Source organism: Ixodes scapularis, unplaced genomic scaffold (assembly GCF_016920785.2).
Source record: "Ixodes scapularis isolate PalLabHiFi unplaced genomic scaffold, ASM1692078v2 PGA_scaffold6__148_contigs__length_123643588, whole genome shotgun sequence".
Classification (NCBI taxonomy): Eukaryota; Metazoa; Arthropoda; class Arachnida; order Ixodida; family Ixodidae; genus Ixodes; species Ixodes scapularis.
The window spans coordinates 17,346,214-17,367,997 of NW_024609881.1; the positions used below are offsets into that span (position 1 = coordinate 17,346,214).

General features: G+C 46.1%; 1 protein-coding gene across 1 annotated transcript in view; it reads left to right on the forward strand.

Annotated features, from left to right (window-relative positions):
- Nucleotides 1-21,784, forward strand: part of LOC8052330 (N-sulphoglucosamine sulphohydrolase) — a 158,382-nt gene that overhangs the window by 83,042 nt on the left and 53,556 nt on the right. Inside the window, exons 2-4 of the mRNA XM_040212533.2 lie at nucleotides 12,947-13,213; nucleotides 17,196-17,346; nucleotides 20,246-20,487. Of these exons, the coding sequence (XP_040068467.1) occupies nucleotides 12,947-13,213; nucleotides 17,196-17,346; nucleotides 20,246-20,487 (660 nt within the window). The remainder of the gene's footprint in view (nucleotides 1-12,946; nucleotides 13,214-17,195; nucleotides 17,347-20,245; nucleotides 20,488-21,784) is intronic.

Here is a 21,784-nt window from a genome sequence, read left to right on the forward strand (position 1 = left end):
TCATGATCAGCATGCTCTTGGAGATTTAAGAGAGGGAGCAACTGAAACCATGGGGAGCGTGTGCATTTTAATGTCGGGCACCTCGGACGCAAATTGATTGCTCATGCGTACGCCTCAGGTGGCCTGCAGAAAGAAAGAGAGCAAGCAGTGAGGCTAAGCAAAGTCTGGCGACGCTTGCAAACGATCGACGCTTCCGCCTCCTCGACGCTCGTGTGGCAAAAGCGGTCCATAAACCACGTGATCCCGATCAAGCAGTTAGGAACAATCACTGATCTCCACTAGAGGGGGCTGGATGGCGCATTGAGCAAACAGGTTTGAGGCCACCGGAAGTGAGCGGCTTGTCCCGGAAGTGAGCGCTTGGCAGGCTTTGTAACCCTTCCGAGTGCTGGTTCGAAAAGCGTCGACGGCACTGGATTTTGACTTGTTCCCTCAAGAGAGCCTGCTTGTTGCTCAGTAAGAGCGCATGCAGACCCGAGAAGTATCATGGGAAGCCCTTCAATGTAGACATTTCGAGATCCTAGTTGATCAAGTTGTGAATATGGCCCAAGTTCAAATGCCTCATTCTCAAGATTTAATCCAGAACGGGAGTATTAAAACCCAATCAAACATACAAAAAAGCATGGTCCAGAATATCGACTGAATGCACTAGGAAGCCCAGCGCACACCCGACTTCCGGGACAAGCATCGAACTTCCGGTGGCTTCACTTGCGCCAGGCTCGGAAAGCAGCTAAGCGCCATCCAGCCCCCTATAGTAGAGATCAGTGGGAACAATAGGTTTGTTCGATTCGGCCAGAAAGTTCTGAGCCAGTTCTGTCCGAGTTCAGAGGAGTGCAGGAGCCGTGCAGGCGGCGCCGCAGAACCAGTGCAGCCGCAGTGCTAGGAATGGCGCTGTGATCGGCTTTCCGAGCGGAAGCGCTGGGTGTCGTCTGCATCTGTTGGCTCTTGTTTCTCCTCGCCACGTTGTATGCGGCATGAATTTAGTCGCGGTTTAATGAGACCATTCGTGTTTCCTTAGTTTTCAAGTATAATAACGGAATATTTCCTGTGAATATTTTTTTATTCGCGGGTACTAAAAACGTTTTCTGCACGAAATCTGTTTCTGTCTGCATTTTTAACGGCCGTTCAGTTTCTCTCCTTTCCATAAGCGCTCGTGTCCTTCACATTCATTTATCAATAGTAGATTCATTCCAAGTCTCTCGAGTTTCCCATTTCGACGATAGGTTCGCGGCATCAGGATGATTTTGCGTCGGGAGTCACTGGCGGCAGCGCGCGGCCTATAGTGGTCACCTCGTAGACGAAGGCCTGACGATAGCGTTTTGGCCAATACAGTTATCGACCGTAACTTTGGCGTCAAACTGAAGCGCTTATGCTGATTCTCAAGAAAGACCTGCGTTTAACTACCAAGCCAATGCCGATTCCTGGCGTAGTTTTTCCCCGGCCCTTTAGTGGGCGTCCAGATATCAGCGGACAAAGTATGCTCAGCTGCGGGGCATGCGAGGGCATGCTGCGGGGCATGCGAATGTATTAAATCCCAGACCTCTGCAATGTATCGGAGTGTCGGTAAAAAAGAATATCAGCACTGTGGATACCCACATAGCATCAAAAAGAAACATTTTACGTGAGCCAGTATTTCAACACTTACCACAGGCAGCCAAACCTACACGAGCGGGTGTCTAAAACGCTTTCAGAATATCATAATCAGAATATCATAATCAATCGAATTCCTGCCCCCGGTTATGATATCAATTCTGCGTCCACCGCGGGTACGTTAATATCATAAATGAGAGGAGATGCAACGTCCGTATCGGCGTTATTGTTAAACATCGCAGACATTTGAGCCAAAGCTGCGAAAAATGGCACCGCGAGCAGAGACGGACGAGGGGTGTCGTCTGCTATCACCGTCTGCTCTTGTCGTTTGCTTCTGCACGGATGCTGAACTGACTACGGAGCCGGTGCGAGATTTTGATGAACTGGGTCTGAACTCGTTCAGAACTGGGATGAATCAAACGCGCCAGTGCAGCGGCCGTGCAACTTCCGGTTGAATGGAATGCACCAGTTCCTGCACTGCTGAACTAGTTTAGCCAGTTCAGGCGAATCGAACAGACCTAATGAATTCTAGGCACAGTGCTGCTTTCAATCAGCTGGGCACGAAATAAAATACGACAATTGTATTATATATTTCTATATATAACAGGACATTTATTTTAACTCAGGACAGCCGCGGTGCCACAGAAAGGCAAATCATTTATAACCTTGAAGGCCTGCGACGCCGCTTCTAATGACGATGAAATGGTATTGTACAATTGAATTGTGTGGACGATGACGATGATGATGGGATGGGGAAGAGGGCGAATAGCGTCAGGCCTAGCACCGGCCTTTGAGACATGGGTCTTCGATGGACCGTCACGGGTTGCTGACTTCTAGCCGGCCAGTTTCGAGCGCCTGGCGAGGGCTCCCTGCGTGGGATGCAGTTCAGCATGCCCGTGGTGGAGCTCCAGGGGTTGGCGCCGGTGTTGGCCAGGCGGCGGTTTCGCGAAAGCCGGCCTACATGTCTCCCGGCTTGCGGTCGACCTTGTAACCGAGAATCTTGAGCACCCTGTCGATCGAAGATATGGTGGGCACCACTGGTCCGGCTGGCTCTCTGACCATGGAAAAGACACGTCTTACACCCAGCTGGCTTCCTCTTCTGCGTGGTTCTTTTCCCCACTCCGATTTGGACACTTACCTATTTACCCAGCCTTGTTCGTGTCATGAGCAATCCGTCGTGTCCTCATGGTTTTCGAAATTTCGATAAAGGAGGGAGATGGCGACGATCCCGACGATATTGCTTCACAGGGCCTCACTATACTCCGTTTCACCTTATGTTGTACCGCAGCGAAGGCTGGAAGCGCGAGCTCATAGCGTTGGCAGCTGCCCTTACTGCAAGAGAGCTTGTGCCGCCGAGATCTGCCCCAGAGCAAGGAGCTCGCGCTTACAGCCTTCCCTGCGGTACAACATAAGGTGAAACAGAGTATAGTCCTCTTCACACGGCATTTCGCACGCCCTATCCTACTATAGTCACTGCAACGGCCACCTCCAATGTAGTGGCGCTTCGAACGACCGGGAGGCGAAAGCCCCTTTATGTTTCAAAAGCAGCGCAAGGTGCGTCGATGCACGAAGCACGTGCAAGGTGCAGCCCTTGGGAAGATCATGGCGGCACAGCGCAGCACTGAGCTGGATTTGAGACGCCATGAATTTCCCAGAATTGGCGCGCAACGCGTGCTTTGAGCATGTCTACAACAACGAATGGCGCCACTTTTCACAGGATAGAAGGGTTTTACGGGAGGCGAACCGCGGTGATCAGGGTACGTCCTCTGCAAGCAGCGTCCATTAGCAGTTCTGTAACTGAGCTAATCTGCTAGAGAGTTTTAGTAGAACGTTCCAATGACACCGATAACGACACCCGATACTCGCTGCAGCCTTTGCTCGTGCATCTTATCGTTATCGGGTATTCATATCGGCAGTATCGGAGGTATCGGAACGATCTACTAAAACTCTCTAATAACGTTGGTCTGCCCTCCCCGCGACGTCACAAACGATGATGATGATAGCTAGAAAAGTGCCCCCTGTAGTTCGCGCACGCAACCAATAGATTTGTTTCATAAAACCCGTCAAACCTACTTTGACACTGTTGGCGCAAGTGCATTATACGGCCGAGGAGATAATACAGGGGACCAATCGTCACTATAAGTGAAATAATTACCTAAAGTGAGTTTACTAACTTTTTAATTTGTGAAAATGAACATTATCATCATCACTTGTTTCTTGAGGGCCCGTAACGCTTTAAAAAGTAAAACAGTAAACACAAATATAAGCTAGTTCTCATTATATAACTTAGAAATAGGGTAATGGGTTCAACAAACATAGTAGTATCATTTCTAAAAACGATGTTGTGAGGTAGTAAGTTCCAATCCTCAGTAGCCAAAGGTAGTGTGGAAGTCTGGTGAGAAACAGTTGATGATCGAATTGGATGAAATTTATATGGGTGATCTAAACGAGGGAAAATACGATGGAAAGGTGACAGTAATGATTCTCTGAGGTGAATATTATAATAGAAGCTTCGATGAAGGAGAAGGCGTGACAATGGCATCGAGGGGAAAGTGAGTGAAGGTTGGCCATTAGCGTAATTCTGATATGCTGATATATGTTGTGTAGTACAAAAAAAAAAAAAAAACGAAAGGCTCTGTTTTGAACGAATTCTAGATGATCTGTGACATATAGATCAGGCATATTATAACTTGTATCTTATAAGAGTAGTATATGCTAGTCGTTTTCTGGAGGGTGTAGCAAGTTTAAGGTTATGGCGCAAATATCCGAGAGTACGGGTAGTATCAGCCATGACAGAGGTCAGACTTGAAATGAACACCCAGGTATTTTAAGATGAGCAGGTTGTTACATGAGTGTTAGCAAGGTAATACTAAGATGATGTGGCACGTGAGCTGCGGGCAAAGAACTGGGATTTTCATTTATTAAAGTTTAGCGCCATTTACTATTTTTCGCACCACTGAATTACAGACGCAACGTCTTCCTAGAGAATTAGATGATCATGGTATGAAAGAATGGGTCGGTATATGACACAATCGTTGGTGAACAGACGCACTGCTATTTTATGGTGGAAATCATTAATGTAGATTAGGAAAAGAAGGGGGCCGAGTGCAATTCCCTGTCGGACGCCTGATGTTACAGTATAGGTGGGGCATTTTACATTGTTAACGGAGGAATATTCCGTGCGGTTAACATTCAGAAATCCACTTCACAACAGAGGGGTGAAATTTAATATCGTTGAGCTTCGTTAAAAGACGTTGATGACGAACTTTGTCGGATGCTTTAGAGAAGTCGATGAAAAGGGCGTCAGTTTAGGCATTAGCATCAAAGCTTGAATAAATGACTGCAAGGAAGGCGGCTAGTTGGGTTTCACACGAGTAAGATTGACTAAGTCTGTACTGATGTTCAAAAAGAAGGTTATGAGAGTCAAGGAAGTGTATTATATTTGAGTACAGTATATGATTCAGGAGTAATTAGACCGAACACTGGTAAAAGAAATGGGGCGGTAATTACTTATGAGTTGGCGATCACCAGTTTGTGAACAGAGATTACGTTATCGATTTTCCAGTCCCTCGGAACTACGGAAAGCTCGAAGAACTGAAAATATGTCACAGAGGAAAACAAGGAAAATGTGTTTAGTGTTTATTAATACCTTCGAGTTAATTAGGTGATCCACAAAAGTCGATGATACCTTGAAGTTGTCTATTGCTTTCAATACGCCTGCGTAGTCAATTATGATAGAATTGATCTGAGGGTGGTGTAATGGGCATGAGTTGGGAACGTTTTATAAGTCTTCGTTGGTAAAGATTGACGCGAAGAAAATGTTAAGATAAAGAGCACTATCTTCATCTGAAAGTGGAATGCCGTTGTTATTTACTAAATGCAAAGAAACTGACAGTGCTGGGTTGACCTCTTTCCAGGACACGCGATGTGCATCCCACGAGATTGAGTTGTTGACCGACTTCGCTCGTTTAAAAGATCGTTTTTAACGCGATAGCGTCAAGGAGCTCGTGTCGCAGAAAAGCCGGCATTGGTCACGTGTGCTAAAATCCAGGATTGGTCGATGGATTCATGACGTCACGGTCACATGACCTCGCGTGGGAATTTCAAATCCCCCACAACCCTCACGTGAAACGTGACGCCACGAGTGGAATGTGATTAAAATCATGTAGCGCAAATTAAAAATCACCACATGTCTCGAATGACTTGACTTTATAAGTTATTAATTTGCCTAAAAAAAAAATGAAGAATTGTAGGCGGGATTCAAACCCCCAACCCCTCCGGGGCAAGCCAGACACGCTACGAACTACCCTATTTAAAAACCTAATTTTTATGAGAAATTTCTGTGTCCAATAAACACATATGAATCTTACAGGATATATAAGAACATATACAAACCATTAGAAAAACTCGTGAGAAGTTTTTTATAAGTTTTTTTATATGTTCATATATATCTTATATAGTTATTATATAGTTCTCATATGGTTGTTATGTGTTCTTATATATCTTGTATGATTCATATGTGTTTATTGGACACGAGAAATTTCCCATACAAATCGCTTTTTCACCAGGGTAGGCCACGCAAGGCACGCTTGCACGGCTAGTGAACGAGCGGAAGTTTTTATGTTTATATTTTTCGCTATCGCGTTCCACTCTTAAAGGGAGACTGACACTCCCCAAATTGTTTTCCTTTTTTTTAGGCGATTTATTATGGTTTCGGAACACTACCCAATTAATATTTTGCTACAGAGTCACGTATTTGTTTTAATAAAGCCAAAAAACGCAACTGTTTGAAAACAAAACCAAAACTCCCGCACCGCACGAAGAAGTGGAGAGGATAGATTGGGGGAGTGGCGGAAGTCACGTAACTACACCCAAGTGACCCAACCGTGCGGGTTTTTCTTTTTCTCCGCACGTAGCAGACGAAATGCGTTCGTTCGCCGTGCGATTCCTTCGCAGTTATGTTTGTTCCGCTCGCTGTTCTGTACTGCAAGATGACTTGTCTTGTACATTTAAGTGTTGACAATTAGCAGTGAGTGCCCGAGTGTCGTGGTGAATTCCCGTGATCGGCTCCGAAAAGAATACTCCCAAGATGTTGCGTGAAGAGCTGCCTCACATGTCCTGCATCTGAAAGTGGCATTGTGAGGCAGAGTGCAAAGCTTCCGAAAGATCGCTGGCTGGCTGCAATTCCTGTAGAACAGTTTCGCGAAGCGCGGAAAGCGGACGCTACCCGATTCATATGCTCCTTGCATTTTGTGGGAAGTGACTACATTGAGTTCGCAGGTGTCAAAAATGGAATCCCATACCATTTAGTTGAGCGACGTATCGTCCACAACAATTTTTTTTTCAGTGATAATTGTAAAAAAAGAAAAATAAACATCGCAAAATGCTTGAAAAAAAAAAGGTACATTTAGATTAGGCATCGAACCCGTGCCCTCTACGTGCGTGGCGGACGTCTTTCTGCTGAGATACTGAAGGAACTCAATCATGCGTAGTAGTGCGGTGAAAAGACTGTATGTCGGAAGCTTGGTGCCGATTTCCCTTCAATAAGTGCACTCCCGGCTTGAAGTCGGGCAGCACCACGCATATGCCACATTCGCACCGCGTAGAGAAACCGTATGCGTGCGTATTCAACTCGAAGTACGCACTTCGTGCTTGACGTTTGAGGGAGCGGTGTCTTCGGCCACGAGAAGGGACGGCGGCTCGGCGACGTCTTCGTGCAATCGGCTTGCTGGTCGGGCGTGTCGTACGGGATGAATATCAGTTCTTTTGATCGGTCCAAAAACTTCTCCGTTGAAGGAAGACAGAATTCGCCGGTACCGTGAACGACAGTTCTGAAGTACAGGTCCCACGCCCGTCGTCCGCTGCCATCCGCTAGTCCCCACGATATGCAAAGCGACGCCATGTTGAGAATTATATGCAGTGAACGCACAGAATGCTTCCGGTTGTCTGTGCTACTTTTTTTTCTTGATCAACGTATTTGAAGCTTTTTGGAAGCCACAAAAAATGGGTTTCATAATTTTTTCTATTTTTAATATTGACTGTGTGCCTTTAATAACCCACGACTTTGATTAAATGTGGTGTTCGCGTCGAAACCTTAGAAAACGAAACCGCCCGTGACCACGGAGAAGAGAGTGAGCGCGACTCAAACCGGCCAGTTCTAGATCGGCAGTTTTCGGGCGGAAAGAAACCCAATTTCAAGCCGCAAATTCTGTTCTGGGTAGTTGGGCTCTCATATGTCACGTACAACTAAAAGCCTCGGCAAGCATACATACCCCGTCCGTGTCCCTTTAAAGGGCAACTCCGCTCAATTCCAAAAAAATTAGGCTTACATGTGATTCAAATTGACAAAGCACTACAAAACAACTCTACGTCTTCGAATTCGCGAAATGTGAAATATTATTTGTGTAATCCTAATTTAAATATCAGCTGATACCGAAACCGAAACTTCGGTTGCGTCAGGCAATATTGGTGTCGGGTCGTCAAAGTCATGGCCACGTCACGTCGAACTACGTGGTCTTCTGACGATCGGGAGGGAGCGAGAAACAGGACACGCGACGCGGGGAGGTGGGGCGGTGATGACCCGGGGGAGAGGGGGGAGGGGAGAAGACGAAAGAGGAAAAGGGGAGCGGAGAAACAGACCGATAAGCGCGCAGGGCAGTGCAAACTAGCGCATCCGCGTGGGTGGTTCTCATTTGAACCCGTTCGCATTTCTACCTTCTCGTTTTTGCCTTCTCATTTCAACCCAACGCAAAACAACTTTCGCGTTTCTCACTTTCTCATTTAAACCGCTCTCAAAACAAACTTTCGGGTTTTGACCCTTCTCAAAACGACTTTTCTCATCTTAATCTTTCTCATTTAAAATTTCTCAAAACATACTTTCTGGGTTTGACCATTGTCAGAAAGGCTTTTCTCATCATGATCTCGCAATCTTTCTGCTCTATTTATGGCGAATTCGGGTAATTAATTGCCTTCGAGCCCTTGCCTGTGGCACCGGCGACCAAAAATGCGCCAGCGGCGCATCACGTGACCCTCTCCACCCAAATGCAAAGCACAATGAACTGGCGTTTTTATTTGACTGGGTCGCGAGTGAGCTCTGTTAATTTCTTCTTCGATCATTCCATGGTACCATGAGCACGCTGCATACGCCAACAACATAAATTACAACATAAATTACGACTCTTTGAGATGTGTGTAAACAGAAGTGGCTTCACAAAACTTTTCAAAATATTGGCATTACCACAGTCCGTACAGCTGACAGAATATTAAAATATAAAATCAATGAAAGGGCAGATGTATAAATCAGTGTGGTGCTGCCCGCACGCGCGTCAGATTTCAATAAACTTTGTTTGGATTTTCGATTAACTGTTGCCACGGAGGCTTGCCAGCGTCGCTTTCCATATTCTGTTTACTGTTAGTAGAGAGTTTTAGTAGATCGTTCCCATGACTCCGATAACGATACCCGATACTCCGCCACCGCCTCCCATGCGCATGCATAGTATCGTTATCGGGGCTATCGGGGGTATCGGAACGATCTACTAAAACTCTCTAGTACCTTTTTTGGAATCCTCAGTCTTCTCATTGCACCCACCCTCCTTGAAATTGTAATGCCTGTTCAAGTTTCAAACTGCATCACTATGCATACCTTTTTTTCAGCGGTGTAATAACTTGTTATTACAGAGTTGTAAAATAAAGTGATGTATGATGCAGCCTGTGTCTCAGAGCAAACATACCTTGCTCAGGCTGGATAAATTCATCCAAAAATGTTGACTTTTTTTTAAACATAAATTATCTTTCCCTTTGTTGTTTTTGCTATCTTGTCTCAGAGCACAAAAGGGTGCCTGTCTCGATGGCTTCGTTTGCCACTCGAACCCACTATTTGCCGCCTCAGCGAGCATTGTTTCGTTTCCCGTCACGTCCCGATTCCGTCACATCCCGATTCGGATGTGACGATACCGGATATAGTCTGGCAGACAAGCTGCCCGACCTCTTGGAGCTCGGGAAAACTTCTGCTGGTAAATTGCCGGTACACGCCTGAGAAGCGCAACCCGAAAAGCTTGCACCCGCCAGCCTTTGACCACGCGAACGTCCTTGCCGAAGATATGGGAAAACTTTTTCTCAGGGAAAATGACCACCCGAATTGGCCATTACAAGCAATAACACACGACTAGCACAATGATCCATCCGCTCCACACGACGGCATCTTAACGAAATACAGCGACAGAAGAGAAATGAAGTACCCAATCTGCGCTAGCACTTTTGAAACCACCTCACCATGTAACCACGTAGCTACGTCAACAGACTCGGGGTGGCACGCAGGCATAAGGAAAATTGTTTCATGTGCTATGCAAGAGATGGTGCCGCTTCGCTTCATCTTCAAGCTTCATCCTCAACTGTTTTTCCTTCTTTCTATACCTCACTACACTATTCAAATGACAACGGGTTCGAATGAGAAAGGGTCGAAACGCGAAAGGTTAAAACGCGAAGGGCGTTTTGCGAATGGGTTCAGACGAGAAGGGATCAAATGAGAATGGGTTCAAACGAGACGGGTATAAATAAGAAAGGGTCGAAACGCGAAAGGTTAAAACGAGAAGGGCGTTTCGCGAATGGGTTCAGACGAGAAGGGTTCAAATAAGAATGGGTTGTTTCGAAATACACCCATCCGTGTTACGGTGATCACATGAACGCCCGGTCAGCCAACACCGGGAGGAGAAGCTCATGACGTCATCGTTCAATTTCGCTCTGAGAAGTAAAAACAAACAAAACGTGAGAATGACGTAGTCATGCCTCTGACGTAGTAGCTCAATGTCGGCTGCTCCAACTCCGTGGCATTGACTCCGCTGATAATGGCGCCTCGCGCCGCACGCTAGAGTTGGCAGATTTCGGCGACTTGGCTCGCTTGAAGGTTTGCTGGCCAGTTTATTAAATATATAAACGGAATTAGATCGCAATATTTGACATGGGGTCTTCCTATATGATACTGAAGAGGGCTACATAGCTTTCTAAATATCAAAAATGAAGCGGAGTTGCCCTTTAACGGCGAAGCTTAAGCACCCTCGAAGTTTTTCTCTGTTCGCATGACTATGGTCTGGTTTATTATACCATATGGGTGACAGTTATTGGATATGATATGGGTCATTGGAATGACACGCTCAACTAAGTTGGCTAGCTTATTTTTGTAGAGAGTCTAATTTTCATAGACTGTTCGTTCCTCGAAATTAACAAAGAACGATTGGTAGAAGTCTTCGAGGCATGAGTTGATGGACACGTAGTCGGCTCTGGCGTAATCGCGAATATATTTGCAAAAGTCTGATTTCCGAGGTACAGGGAGAGAGAGTGTTACATCGGTCACAAGATGGTCTCGAATTCCTGGTAAAACTGATGAAAAGTGAAGGATATCCTGGCTTGTGCACAAGTCGAGTATATCGCTGCCGAAGTCCGTAATTCTTGTTGGCTGGGTAATTATATATGTTCGGTTGTAATCTAGGCAAAGGTCTATGATTGAGTGGAAGTGGATCAGAAGGTGGACCACTTAATAATCGGGTAATTGAAATCACCAAGAATGCAATTAGAAACATAGCGTAATCGAAAACCACTACATCAGTGATCTCTGTAAAGGCCGAGCGCGCGGAAAGAGCAATAGTGCGCCAAAGTTACCGCTCGTGCAACAGGCACAAGGCTATCGGTGAGAAAACGCGGACGATACAAGTGGAAGAAACCACGCGGGCACTTTATCTTATCGGTAGTTGCGCCTGCTGCATGAGTGGTAATTAACTTTAGCGCTACCGTGCTTTTCACGTGCTCCAAGTCTTTGTAAAATTAACCGATTCAGTGGTTTTTAATAACGCTCGGCATATGTTTCTAATCGGAACGATATGTCTATTTCACCAAATAAAAACTTAATTGACATATTTGAGTTAATTAACCGGCTTATCGGGATGATTTGCCTTGTGCACTATGCCCTCCTAGCCGTATAACTCACCGGCACAAACTGCATTATTGTAACTTTCACGACTTCTTTTTAAAGAAATCTGCAAAACCTAAAAATATATTTGTACCATCGGCACCGGCGAAACTGTGCCTTAGAAAAACAAGAAAAAACAAACAAACAAAAAACTTATGTTTATTGTGATCATAATTTCATGCGAAAGCGAGAGCAAGTTATATTCTCGTCAACCAATCGGACAAGAAATACAACCCCAATGCATGTAATACCCATGTAACACGGGCAGCCTAAATCGCGGTTGCAAAGGTATAAGTCGCACCCTCATGAAGACGCACCGACAAAAGTTTCGAAGAAAAACAAAAACGCGACCTTTCCTCTAGAAAGTAGGGCAATCGTAGTGAGAGCGATTTGCTGAGCAGCGCAGCGGGATCCGAGCCCCGGACTACGCGATTCGCAGCCCGACGTCTTTGCTCGGCAACGCAAGGAGGAGGCGAGAGAGAGAGCGCAAGCATGACTTATGAGAGCCTGCAACAGGCGGCGACTGTCGACGCGAGCAGCCTGCAGCTCCCGAATATTGAAGCGTAGCTCCCCGAGTGATTTTACGACGTCGCGGGTCCCGAAAAAATTTGAACTTAATTGTCTCGATCATTTTGATAAATCCGAGGAGAGAATGAGTGTGTCATGCGTGGAACCCATCCGAATTCAAGCAAAGCTCTCCCTAACCAAGCCTAACAAATCGCAACGCACGCATGACGCCTGCAGGACTCGGGCAGTACGTTAGAGAAACGCCTAACTTGACCAAACTATGTGGCAATTTTCGGGGCCCAATTTTGGCCCAATTCGGGCCCAATAAGGTTTTGCTTCGAGGCGTTAGTTAGTGCCAAAGTACATTTCTTTGGCTTTTCTTTGGTTCGCTATATAATATCTAAAGTACCAGATATGAGCCAAGAATACCACTCATTGGCCAAGCATCCTTCATAGCACATGTTTGGCAATTGAGGTCCATAGTTGCTAGGTGGAAACCGAACAAGCAGAAAAAAGTCACGCGACAACCGAACAACCAGACAGTGAAGCCTGAATCTGGTACTTGTTTGGCAAATTAGGGCCAACGTACCGACTCTCGCCAAAGATTGTCAATTTAGGCTCTATCTTCGCTTTCAGGAGCTTTTCGGAGCCCTAAAGTGCAAGACGAAAATCAGATTTTGGCCCAGAGAACTTTGATACTTGGGGACACATTTTCTCTTTTCCGGGTTTTTTGAATGATCAAGATAAATTTAAAGATTTGAATCAAGATCGTAGCAACATGCCCCATGAAAGAGGACCACACCCTTCCCGGCTATCCTCCCTTCCTCTGAACATAGCCAAACAAACAAAGAAACAAACCTCGAGGAAATCTCACGGAAACACCTTCCGCAGCCGACGATGGAGGCTTCGAGACCGGGGTGTACAACAACACAGTCTGCCAGACGCCCCACTTGGTCGAGCTGGCCAAAAGAGGAGTGGTCTTCGACAGGGCCTTCACCTCCGTGAGCAGCTGCTCCCCGAGCAGGGCGTCCCTGCTCACGGGGCTCCCGCAGCACCAGAACGGCATGTACGGACTGCACCAGGGCGTGCACAACTTCCAGTCCTTCCCGCAAGTGCGGTCGCTGCCCGGGATCTTGGCACAGCATGGAATCCGGACTGGTGAGCGATATTCTCGGGATATGACCAGGGTTCCTTGTTTTCTGGGTTGATTTTTCCCCACAAAAATCTTTTTTTTTATGGTGTCTGTTTTTGGCGACGATAAAAAAAATACAAAAGGAAAATGGGGCTGTTTCTACGCTGCTGCTGCAGACTACGTTGAAATGCGATAGCGCTTGACGTTTCTTTTATGAAGGCCATATTCCGTTGATTTAATTGACACGAACCTCGTTCTTTCACTTAGCTCTTGGTCGTAGCAGAACGAGGCCAAGTTGCTTCTCCGTCCATAGACGTTTTAAGTACGGCCTCTGGGAGCCGCCATCTTGCTGCCGATATGGGTTGATCGTCTGATAGTTCAGCATTGCTGAGGCCGTGGGTACGCCTCAGCAATGCTTGACTATCAGATGATCTACCCACACCAGTAGCAAGATGGGGGCGCCCAGAGGCCGTACTTGCAAGCGTCTATAGCCAAACGCTGCTTCTTGCGATGCGCTGTGAAGACGTTGTTCTTGTTGAGAGGCATTGCGAAGAGGACCAGAACATCTCCAGCAAGGTACGACTTTTAACATTGGGTGGATGAATGGATAGATGGCATTAATTGTATCTTTCGTATCGGGTGGTAGATTGCACCACCTATAGCGTAGAGACGGTTACACCTCTCCCTTTTAAATTTAGCTATACATTCTACCTTTCGTTAAATAATCCACCTCATCGATTGTGCGTGTTATCACGCTTCTCTAGGCCCTTTCTACTAATCTCCTCACCTACTTTTTGTGATTATAAACCTTCGCTCCTCTGTTTTCCCGTTCTCAACAGCAAAACCCAGCAATCCCGCAAAATCCGTGACCCCTCTAGAGAAGGCAGGACGATGGCTCGTGCACTTCAAATCCACATAACCTAGCATCTCGCTATCACTGTGGCATACGGCGCATATGTGTGTTTCTTAAAATTGAACCCTATACGTACTTGTGTTTAACTTTCCTCTTCTAGCCTAAATCAGTAAAACGCCTTTTCGTGAATTATCAAGCACTTATTCCTTTATGTCTCTTTTTTATCTGTAGTTCTGTAAATTGCTAAAGCTGATTTATTTTGCATACTTCCTTCCCACAATTTTTCCTCTACTTTTTTTCTTCTCTTTTCCACTGAACTAGTCTGCTCGACCTCGTACAGGTGTGTAAGTATTTAAATATGAGATTTCGAGCTCGGTTCGGTCATTTTGTGTTAAAATTGGTCGTGTATAATTGTTTGTATCCTTTCCGTGCCTATCGTGTATCCTCGACTTATTTAAACTATTGTTCAAATTGCAGTTTCATAATTGCCCCTCTGCTCTTTTAAGGACAACCAGCCCATGTCCCCTGTACCCCCCCATTTGGTGTGTTCCCATACGGTCCCATCGTCAATCTGAGCACGTCCTTTGTAACATCTCCAATCCTGCTTGAATCTTCAACCCTGTTGCCAAAAGATAGTCCATGCATAATCACCCCTTCGCATATAACTCTCACCACTTCATAATTCTACGGCCTTGAGTTTCATTCTAGCTTAATTTATTTCCCCTTTTTTTAATTATATTTCCTCCGTGTTCCTCTAAATATTTCCTCCGCCCATTGAGCCGTATACCTCCAGCTATTTATATTTTTCTACATGGTCCATTACAATTTCTTGTATGTTAAGGGGTATATATATTATCGTCATTAAGACCATTGCTCCAGACGCCCTATTTCCCCCACCAGTGTCCCGTCTAAGCTCCTGGAGCATATACGTTACTCAAATATCATGCACTTTCGACACTCGCAAAACCTTCTTTTTGAGCATCAGCATGGATTTCGTTAATCATACTTGTGCGATTCACGACTAACAGCATTTCTCACCGACATTTATTCAGATTTTGATTCCGATGTTCAAAGTGACGCAAGTTTCATTTTCTTCTCCAAGGCACTCGACAAAGTCCTTCATCAATGTCTTTTACAAAAAAAAAAAAAAAAAAATATATATATATATATATGTATATATATATGCATATATTCACGCTTTGTTGTCAACTCGACCTTTGAATTCCCGATTAATCACACCCAATGCTCTTCCATTAACAACGTGGTATCTCCGACCTGTACGGTAACGTCTAGAGTCCATCAAGACTGACGATTGCGTAATACCTATTCATTTCCACAATAGACCGATTTCATCTGCGAGGATCGCTACGCCGCCACTGCCAAAGCATCGTGAGACTTTAGTCTCTCTGCAGCGGGGCTGGTGTGGTTGCGGGCGAAGATGCAGTGAAGATTTGACGGACGGCCAGTCTCGCACGGTCGGCGTCAACAGTGTCGTTCCATCGAATTGTTATTCTTTTGCTCCGCCTTTATGGTGGGTTTCACCGGTTGCATCCCTGGCTGCAGCAACAACAGCATCAGACGCAAGGGTGTCGGGTTTGATAGCTTTCCGAAAAACCAGCAGTTGAGCTGAGAAGAATAAATTTCCAAAGTTCGCCGAGTACGACACCTCCGACCCAAGCGTCCAAGCAAACAAGATTGGAGGCAAGCGTACGATCGCGCTTGCCTCCAATCTTGTTTGCGTCCCGATGCGTCATCTCGTGTTCGGCACTCATTCGTTAAACACGCGACCCTTCTTTACCCTTTCCATACCGCTGTTTTCTACGTTTAAAGTTTTTCCAAGTTTATACCCACGACTGGCCATACAAACCGAAATTTTCAAGCTTTTTGTCATAGTCTTTGCTCGTTCGCCAAGTGCACGCGGGTAAACGTTCTAAGGACACAGCCGGCGAGCGGGTGGCAGGAAATGTTTTAAAACCTGATTCGAAAGTAAAGGCAACGAACAGAAACATGAAATAAACTAACATTGGTGCAGCTCATTGTAAACTAATGCCTTGATTACAAACATACCATAGAATTGTTTCGCCAAAAAAGAAAGTCCCACTATGAAAAAAAAAAAAAGCTGCGCGGCGTTTAATGCATCACAAAGCAGAGACAACGTGATCAAAATGTCCACAAGGGCAAATGTTGCTCAGCATGTTTGTCAGCAAACCGTCAAAGAATTTACGTTGCAGGAGCGTACACTAAACGCTAGCCTTATCTTTAACAAACAATCTTGCGGGGTCTTTCTGGTCACATCGCCAAGTGTCGGGCACAAACGATTGCGCAATGTTGATTGTTTCTTCCTGTGGCGTGTTTATGAACGAAACCACACGCACATGCAAATCAAACCCGCCACTAACATGCATGCCGCTGAAGAAACAGCGTCACGCCTCAATAAGGGCGTAGTTAATCGGTGATACGTCCTCTCAAAAGGGATTGATAGAACTTGTGGCGATATTGTACACTATATTCCCTCTAATAACTGCAAATGAACTTTGGGATAAAAGTATCAGACAAGCCGGTGCTCCTTCGAGTGGGTCGCGTGTTCAAAAGCCAGGGACTGAAAAAGAAATTGGGCAGCATACCCATACTTCCTTAGAGTGAAAAAAAAAAAAAAAAAGTGGAACACTTCTGTTTGTTCTGGCGGTGTCGTCCGTCACCGAGGGAACATGACGACGGTGGCAGCTAGGCTTTGAACCTGCGTGTACACACAGCCTCTTTGCTTCCGTCGCGTCCGTGGACTAAAGTTATGGCGGTACCCAAGGTGGCTTGCTCAAGTTCGCGCACGCACCGTACGGTGGGTGAAATCGGTCTATCGGTGGGAATTTTTTGAAGTTTTCGTTGAAACACCCGGTGTAGCCAGGCAGTAATGTGGGAAATTTCCACACAGAACCGAAGCACACGTAAGATGCCCTGGCTTGTATTCTATGACGAAGAGAACTTTTGCAAAGCTTGCAGCGCAGTCCAGGGCACCGAAAAAAAAATGCCGGGAACTGGTTGTATAGAACCGGCTATGGTGAACGTTTATTATATGCTGGTATCATCTTATGTCGTTTGACAGCCCTTCGATGCAGAACGCAAACGTTTCCAAGTATTTCCTGCTTCGTGCATTTCAGGAATTGTGGGAAAGAAACACGTGGGTCCGGAGGTGGTGTACCCGTTTGACTTTGCCCACACCGAGGAGAACAACTCGATCCTGCAAGTGGGCCGGAACATCACCAGGATCAAGCACCTCGTCCGGAAGTTTCTCTCTGCCAACGAATCCAAGTAGTGTAATCATTAAGCTCTTATGTTTTTGGAGATAGCGTATTTCTTACCAATAGGGTGCTAACTTTCACGTCTTGTACAATGGGGCTTCGACAGTTCCTCGAGATACCCAGTCTAAAAACATTTTTCGGAATATTCAGGCTTTTCTCTTCCCGTCATGTTGTTTATAATAACATGCTATAATAATATCTTAATTCCAAAGATGGAACTGAAAAATAATGAAAGCCCTGCAACGCCGAATTGGAGCGCAGCTCTTGAGGAGGAGTAGGGAAGGGTACTGAGAGGGTTCACGTCACCTGCGGGTAGTCACGTGACCCCGGGGGGTCACGTGACCTCGGGGGGGGGGGGGGGGTCCGTGACCTGGGGAGGGGGCGGTGGTGTTCTTATCGACTCATGCCGCGATGTTATCGGCTGCAGGGCGATCATTAGATGCTCGACACCACTGTGGAAGTAGAGAGAGGTGTCTGAACGAGGCCAGGAAGGGGTCGAAGTTTCACCGAGGCTTCGCTCACCTCCCGGCAGGGGCTGTGTGCGCGACTGCTGAGCGCGCGCTGACGGCGACCTTCCACGGTTCTTTTGAAACGTGCATTTCACACCGCCAAGATTGCCGGTCTCAGCAACCTATTAATTTGAGCTCGTCCTGAGCATGCGGTCTAAACAGCGACCGCCAATATGACGCCCAGTGAATGCTCCCTCTACACGAGGCACAAGTTCGCCTGCTCCTCCCGCACCTCGTGCGTTTTAACCCCCAAATGCGCCCAGGTGCGTTTTTTCCCACCGACCTCAACCAATGACGGCGTGAGCTTTGGCCGCTTCGCCATCACGCGTTCACTACGCGTTATCTATGTTGCCTTGTGATTGGCGGGCCCCACTTCGCGTTCAGATGCGCCAAAGACGCGTTTTGGAATATTTGCTCGCCGTATAGAACTCCCGCGCAAGCGAGGTTCGTGCGCTCTGTGCGCGCGAATTACGGTTCCTCGAGCCCCTTGTCACGTCGCGCATCCCGCCACGTATGCCAGAAATGCGAGCGAACCTTCGACACAATTGTTTCATGACGAGGCGGCTCTGTTCGGACATATTTTTCTGCTTCCAGCGTGCTCGAGACTCGGTCCCCCCGGCGTTCCTGAAGTTCGCAAAATGATTTGTAGGCCTAGTTGGTTAGACATTACGCAAATAAAAAGCGCGAAAGACAAGGACAAGAGGGAGACTACAGAGCAGACTAGCAGCGAAACAGCAAGAGACAGAACTTCAGGACTCACAAGCAGGTCGCTCGACCCAACCCAGGAACGAGAGCCTCTGTGAATACTGCGAGGAGACCGCCTCGGAGACCCACGTCTTCTGGGACTGTCCCTGCACTCAAGAGACGAGACGGAAAACCCTAGAGGCATTACCACACAAAATGTGACCGAATAGCCTTGAAGAATGGGTCCTGCCCACTGGATCCCCAGAGCATCGCAAGGCAACACTCGATTCCCTCCTCACATACGTGAAGGAGGCCAAACTAACAGAATTCATATAAAAAAAAATAATATAAACTCATTTGCTCAAAGAAGACGACTTAAGTCAGGATCGGCGAGCGTAAATCACCTTTTTATATTTATATTAAAGACATTTTCTAATCAACCAACAGGACAAGCGCTTACTCGCAACTGACGTTTTAATTCGGCAGATCAGGACGACGATATTAAAGACCCTAATGTTAAAATTTACAAATATTTATGAGAAAGGAGTCAAAGGATCTGAAAAGACTGAGAATTAAAAAAAGGTAAAAAAGGAAATTAGTAAAAACAATAGGAAATGGTGGGCATGATTAAAGTAACAGTGAAAGAAATGACAGTAAGTATATTAAGAAAAAGAGAGAGGAAGGTAAACCAAATTAAGAATATCTAAGGAAAATATTTCATGTACTCTAATTCTTTTGATGACAAAGTCACCGAAGGAGCACTGATGCAGGCGTCTCCTTTGGTCGCAATGACTTCAGCCTCAAAAATCTTTCGAGTTCGCTTATCTGGACACCTCTTCAGAATCCTTGTACTGGTTTATGTGGGACAGTCGGGAACATGTATAAACGTAAGGCTCAGAGAGCATGCGCTATCTCTGAAATCCTCTCCGTCGGGGCATCTCGCTCTACATGTGAGGGACTGTGGATGCGCCCCGCTACTGTCCAGCACAAGGATCCTGAGGAGGTGTCCAGATAAGCGAACTCGAGAAATCCTTGAAGCTGAAGTGATTGCGACGAAAGGAGACGCCTGCATCAGGGCTCCTTCGGTGACTTTGTCATCAAAAGAATCAGAGTACATGAAACATTTCCCTTAGATATTCTTAATTTTCTTTACCTTCCTCTTTCTCTTTTTTCTTATTTTTTTTCACTGTAACTTTTTTCACTGTTACTTTAATCATGCCCGCCATTTCCTTTTGTTTTTACTATTTTCTTTTTTACCTTCTTTAATTCTCAGTCTTTTTAAAGCCTTTCACTCCTTTTTCATAAATATTTGTAAATTTTAATATCAGGGTGTTTAATGTCCTCGTCTTCGTCATCTTCCGAAGTAAAAGGTCAGTTGCGTGTAAGCGCTTGTCCTGTGTAGTCCCCCTCTTGTCCTTGTCTTTCGCGCTTCTTATTTTCGTAAAGTTGTAAAGTTTCTGAAGTTGTCAGTGACAGACATTGTGGACCCTTTTCAAAAGTTCATCGAGCAACAGTAGCGGTCGCCATTTCTTGGGCACGAAGCGTGTGATTGGATACGAGCCCTTGCCGAACGCTGACGTCAGCACTCGTGTCCAATACGTGCTCGGTGCATGATCCCCAGCAATGGCGGAGAGGCAATGGCGCGAACTTTTGAAAATTTTGTATCGTGCTTCCACGCGTACGAGTAAGAGCAGAAGGGTCGAATTTTTTTCGCAGGCCATTTTTTCTGTACGTGGCCTTTCATGACCCCCACCGTTGCGGGCACACGCACCCGGAGTACGGCCAGTTCTGCGAGAAGTTCGGCGACGGCAGCATCCCGGGCATGGGCCACATGCCGGACTGGACGCCGCAGCGCTACGAGCCCGCCGACGTCAGCGTGCCTTACTTCGTGCAGGACACTCCGGCGGCCAGAGAGGACATTGCCGCCCAGTACACCACCGTCGGGCGGATGGACCAAGGTGACGTCAACCTACAGAAAAATGAGATATGCACCCGTACAATCCATATCCCTTATTACCGCACGAAGACCCGCACAAAGAGACGTCTGAAATTTATTTAAAAAAAAAAATTCACACAAAGTTAGGCCGCAAACCAGCTGGTGATGGTTGAACATAGTCTAAAACAAAACCCCAAAACTAAAAAAAGAAAAAAAAAAAAAAAAAAAACCGGAGGACGACACAACAATACAATGTCTCAAACAAGTTGTGCTGTGTTTGAGACTGTGTTGTTGTGTCGGCCTTTGGTTTTTCCCCAGTTTTATATTATAATCTATTGTTTTTATCGGTGGACTTCACAATTTTAAGTGAGTCAAGACAGTCTACCTTAGCTTACACACATATTATGGATCTATAACACGCCGAATATAGTCGGTGTTGTGCACGTGTACATAAGATATCACTGATTAGAACATTTTTAAAGACGGGGAAGTAAACAATGCCATTTGAGTGCAATTTGACAGGAAAAGTACGATAGGCAGCCATGACCAAACATTAAATTGCTTGGGGTAAGGAGGTGGGGTTGATGTTTTTAGTTTTTATTTTGCCAGATCCCCCAAAAGTCATCTTGGGGATGTGCCGTATCTCACACCGCCTGCTGATATGTCACACCGCCTGGTGATAGTTACAAAAATTGCAGAGGGGAAGCAAATCGGTTTAGAAGGGGGGAGGAATCATACTTTCGGTTTTTACTTTCTAGGCTAGGTGGCGCAAGCTACCGCCTGCTATAAAGGCACAGCCGTTAGCGTTCATACATCCATCCATGACCCGTACGTTCTCAATTAAGAAAAACGCTTATAAAGAGTCATATAGTTATTTTATATGATATTATTTGATATAAGTAGAATAGGTGCATATGTTTCGTTTTTCTTTTAATAGGGCAGAAATAGGGCAATAGGGCACAACAACTACTTACCTACACACAAAAAAAAAAAAAAACGAGGTTGTCTTGCCCAGCATCGGTCCTGCGCCTTCGTTTCTGAAACAAATGCCTGGACAGACATTTGCGACGGTTTCGTTTCCAGCAACTAGAACGGCAGACGACAAAGCAACCAGGAAACCAGTTTGCCGAATGGACAATTGCAAGCATGGCGCCACAAGTGGTGCCCCATGCGTGCAAGCGCGTGCAACGCGCGGGTGAACGTAGCTTTGGCAAGCTCGTAATCGCACGGGCGTGCCTGTTCGAGCAGAGACATGGCGGCGGCCAGTCGCCCAGCTTGCAATCGTCTATACACTAGGGTGCCTCAATGACCTTCTGCTT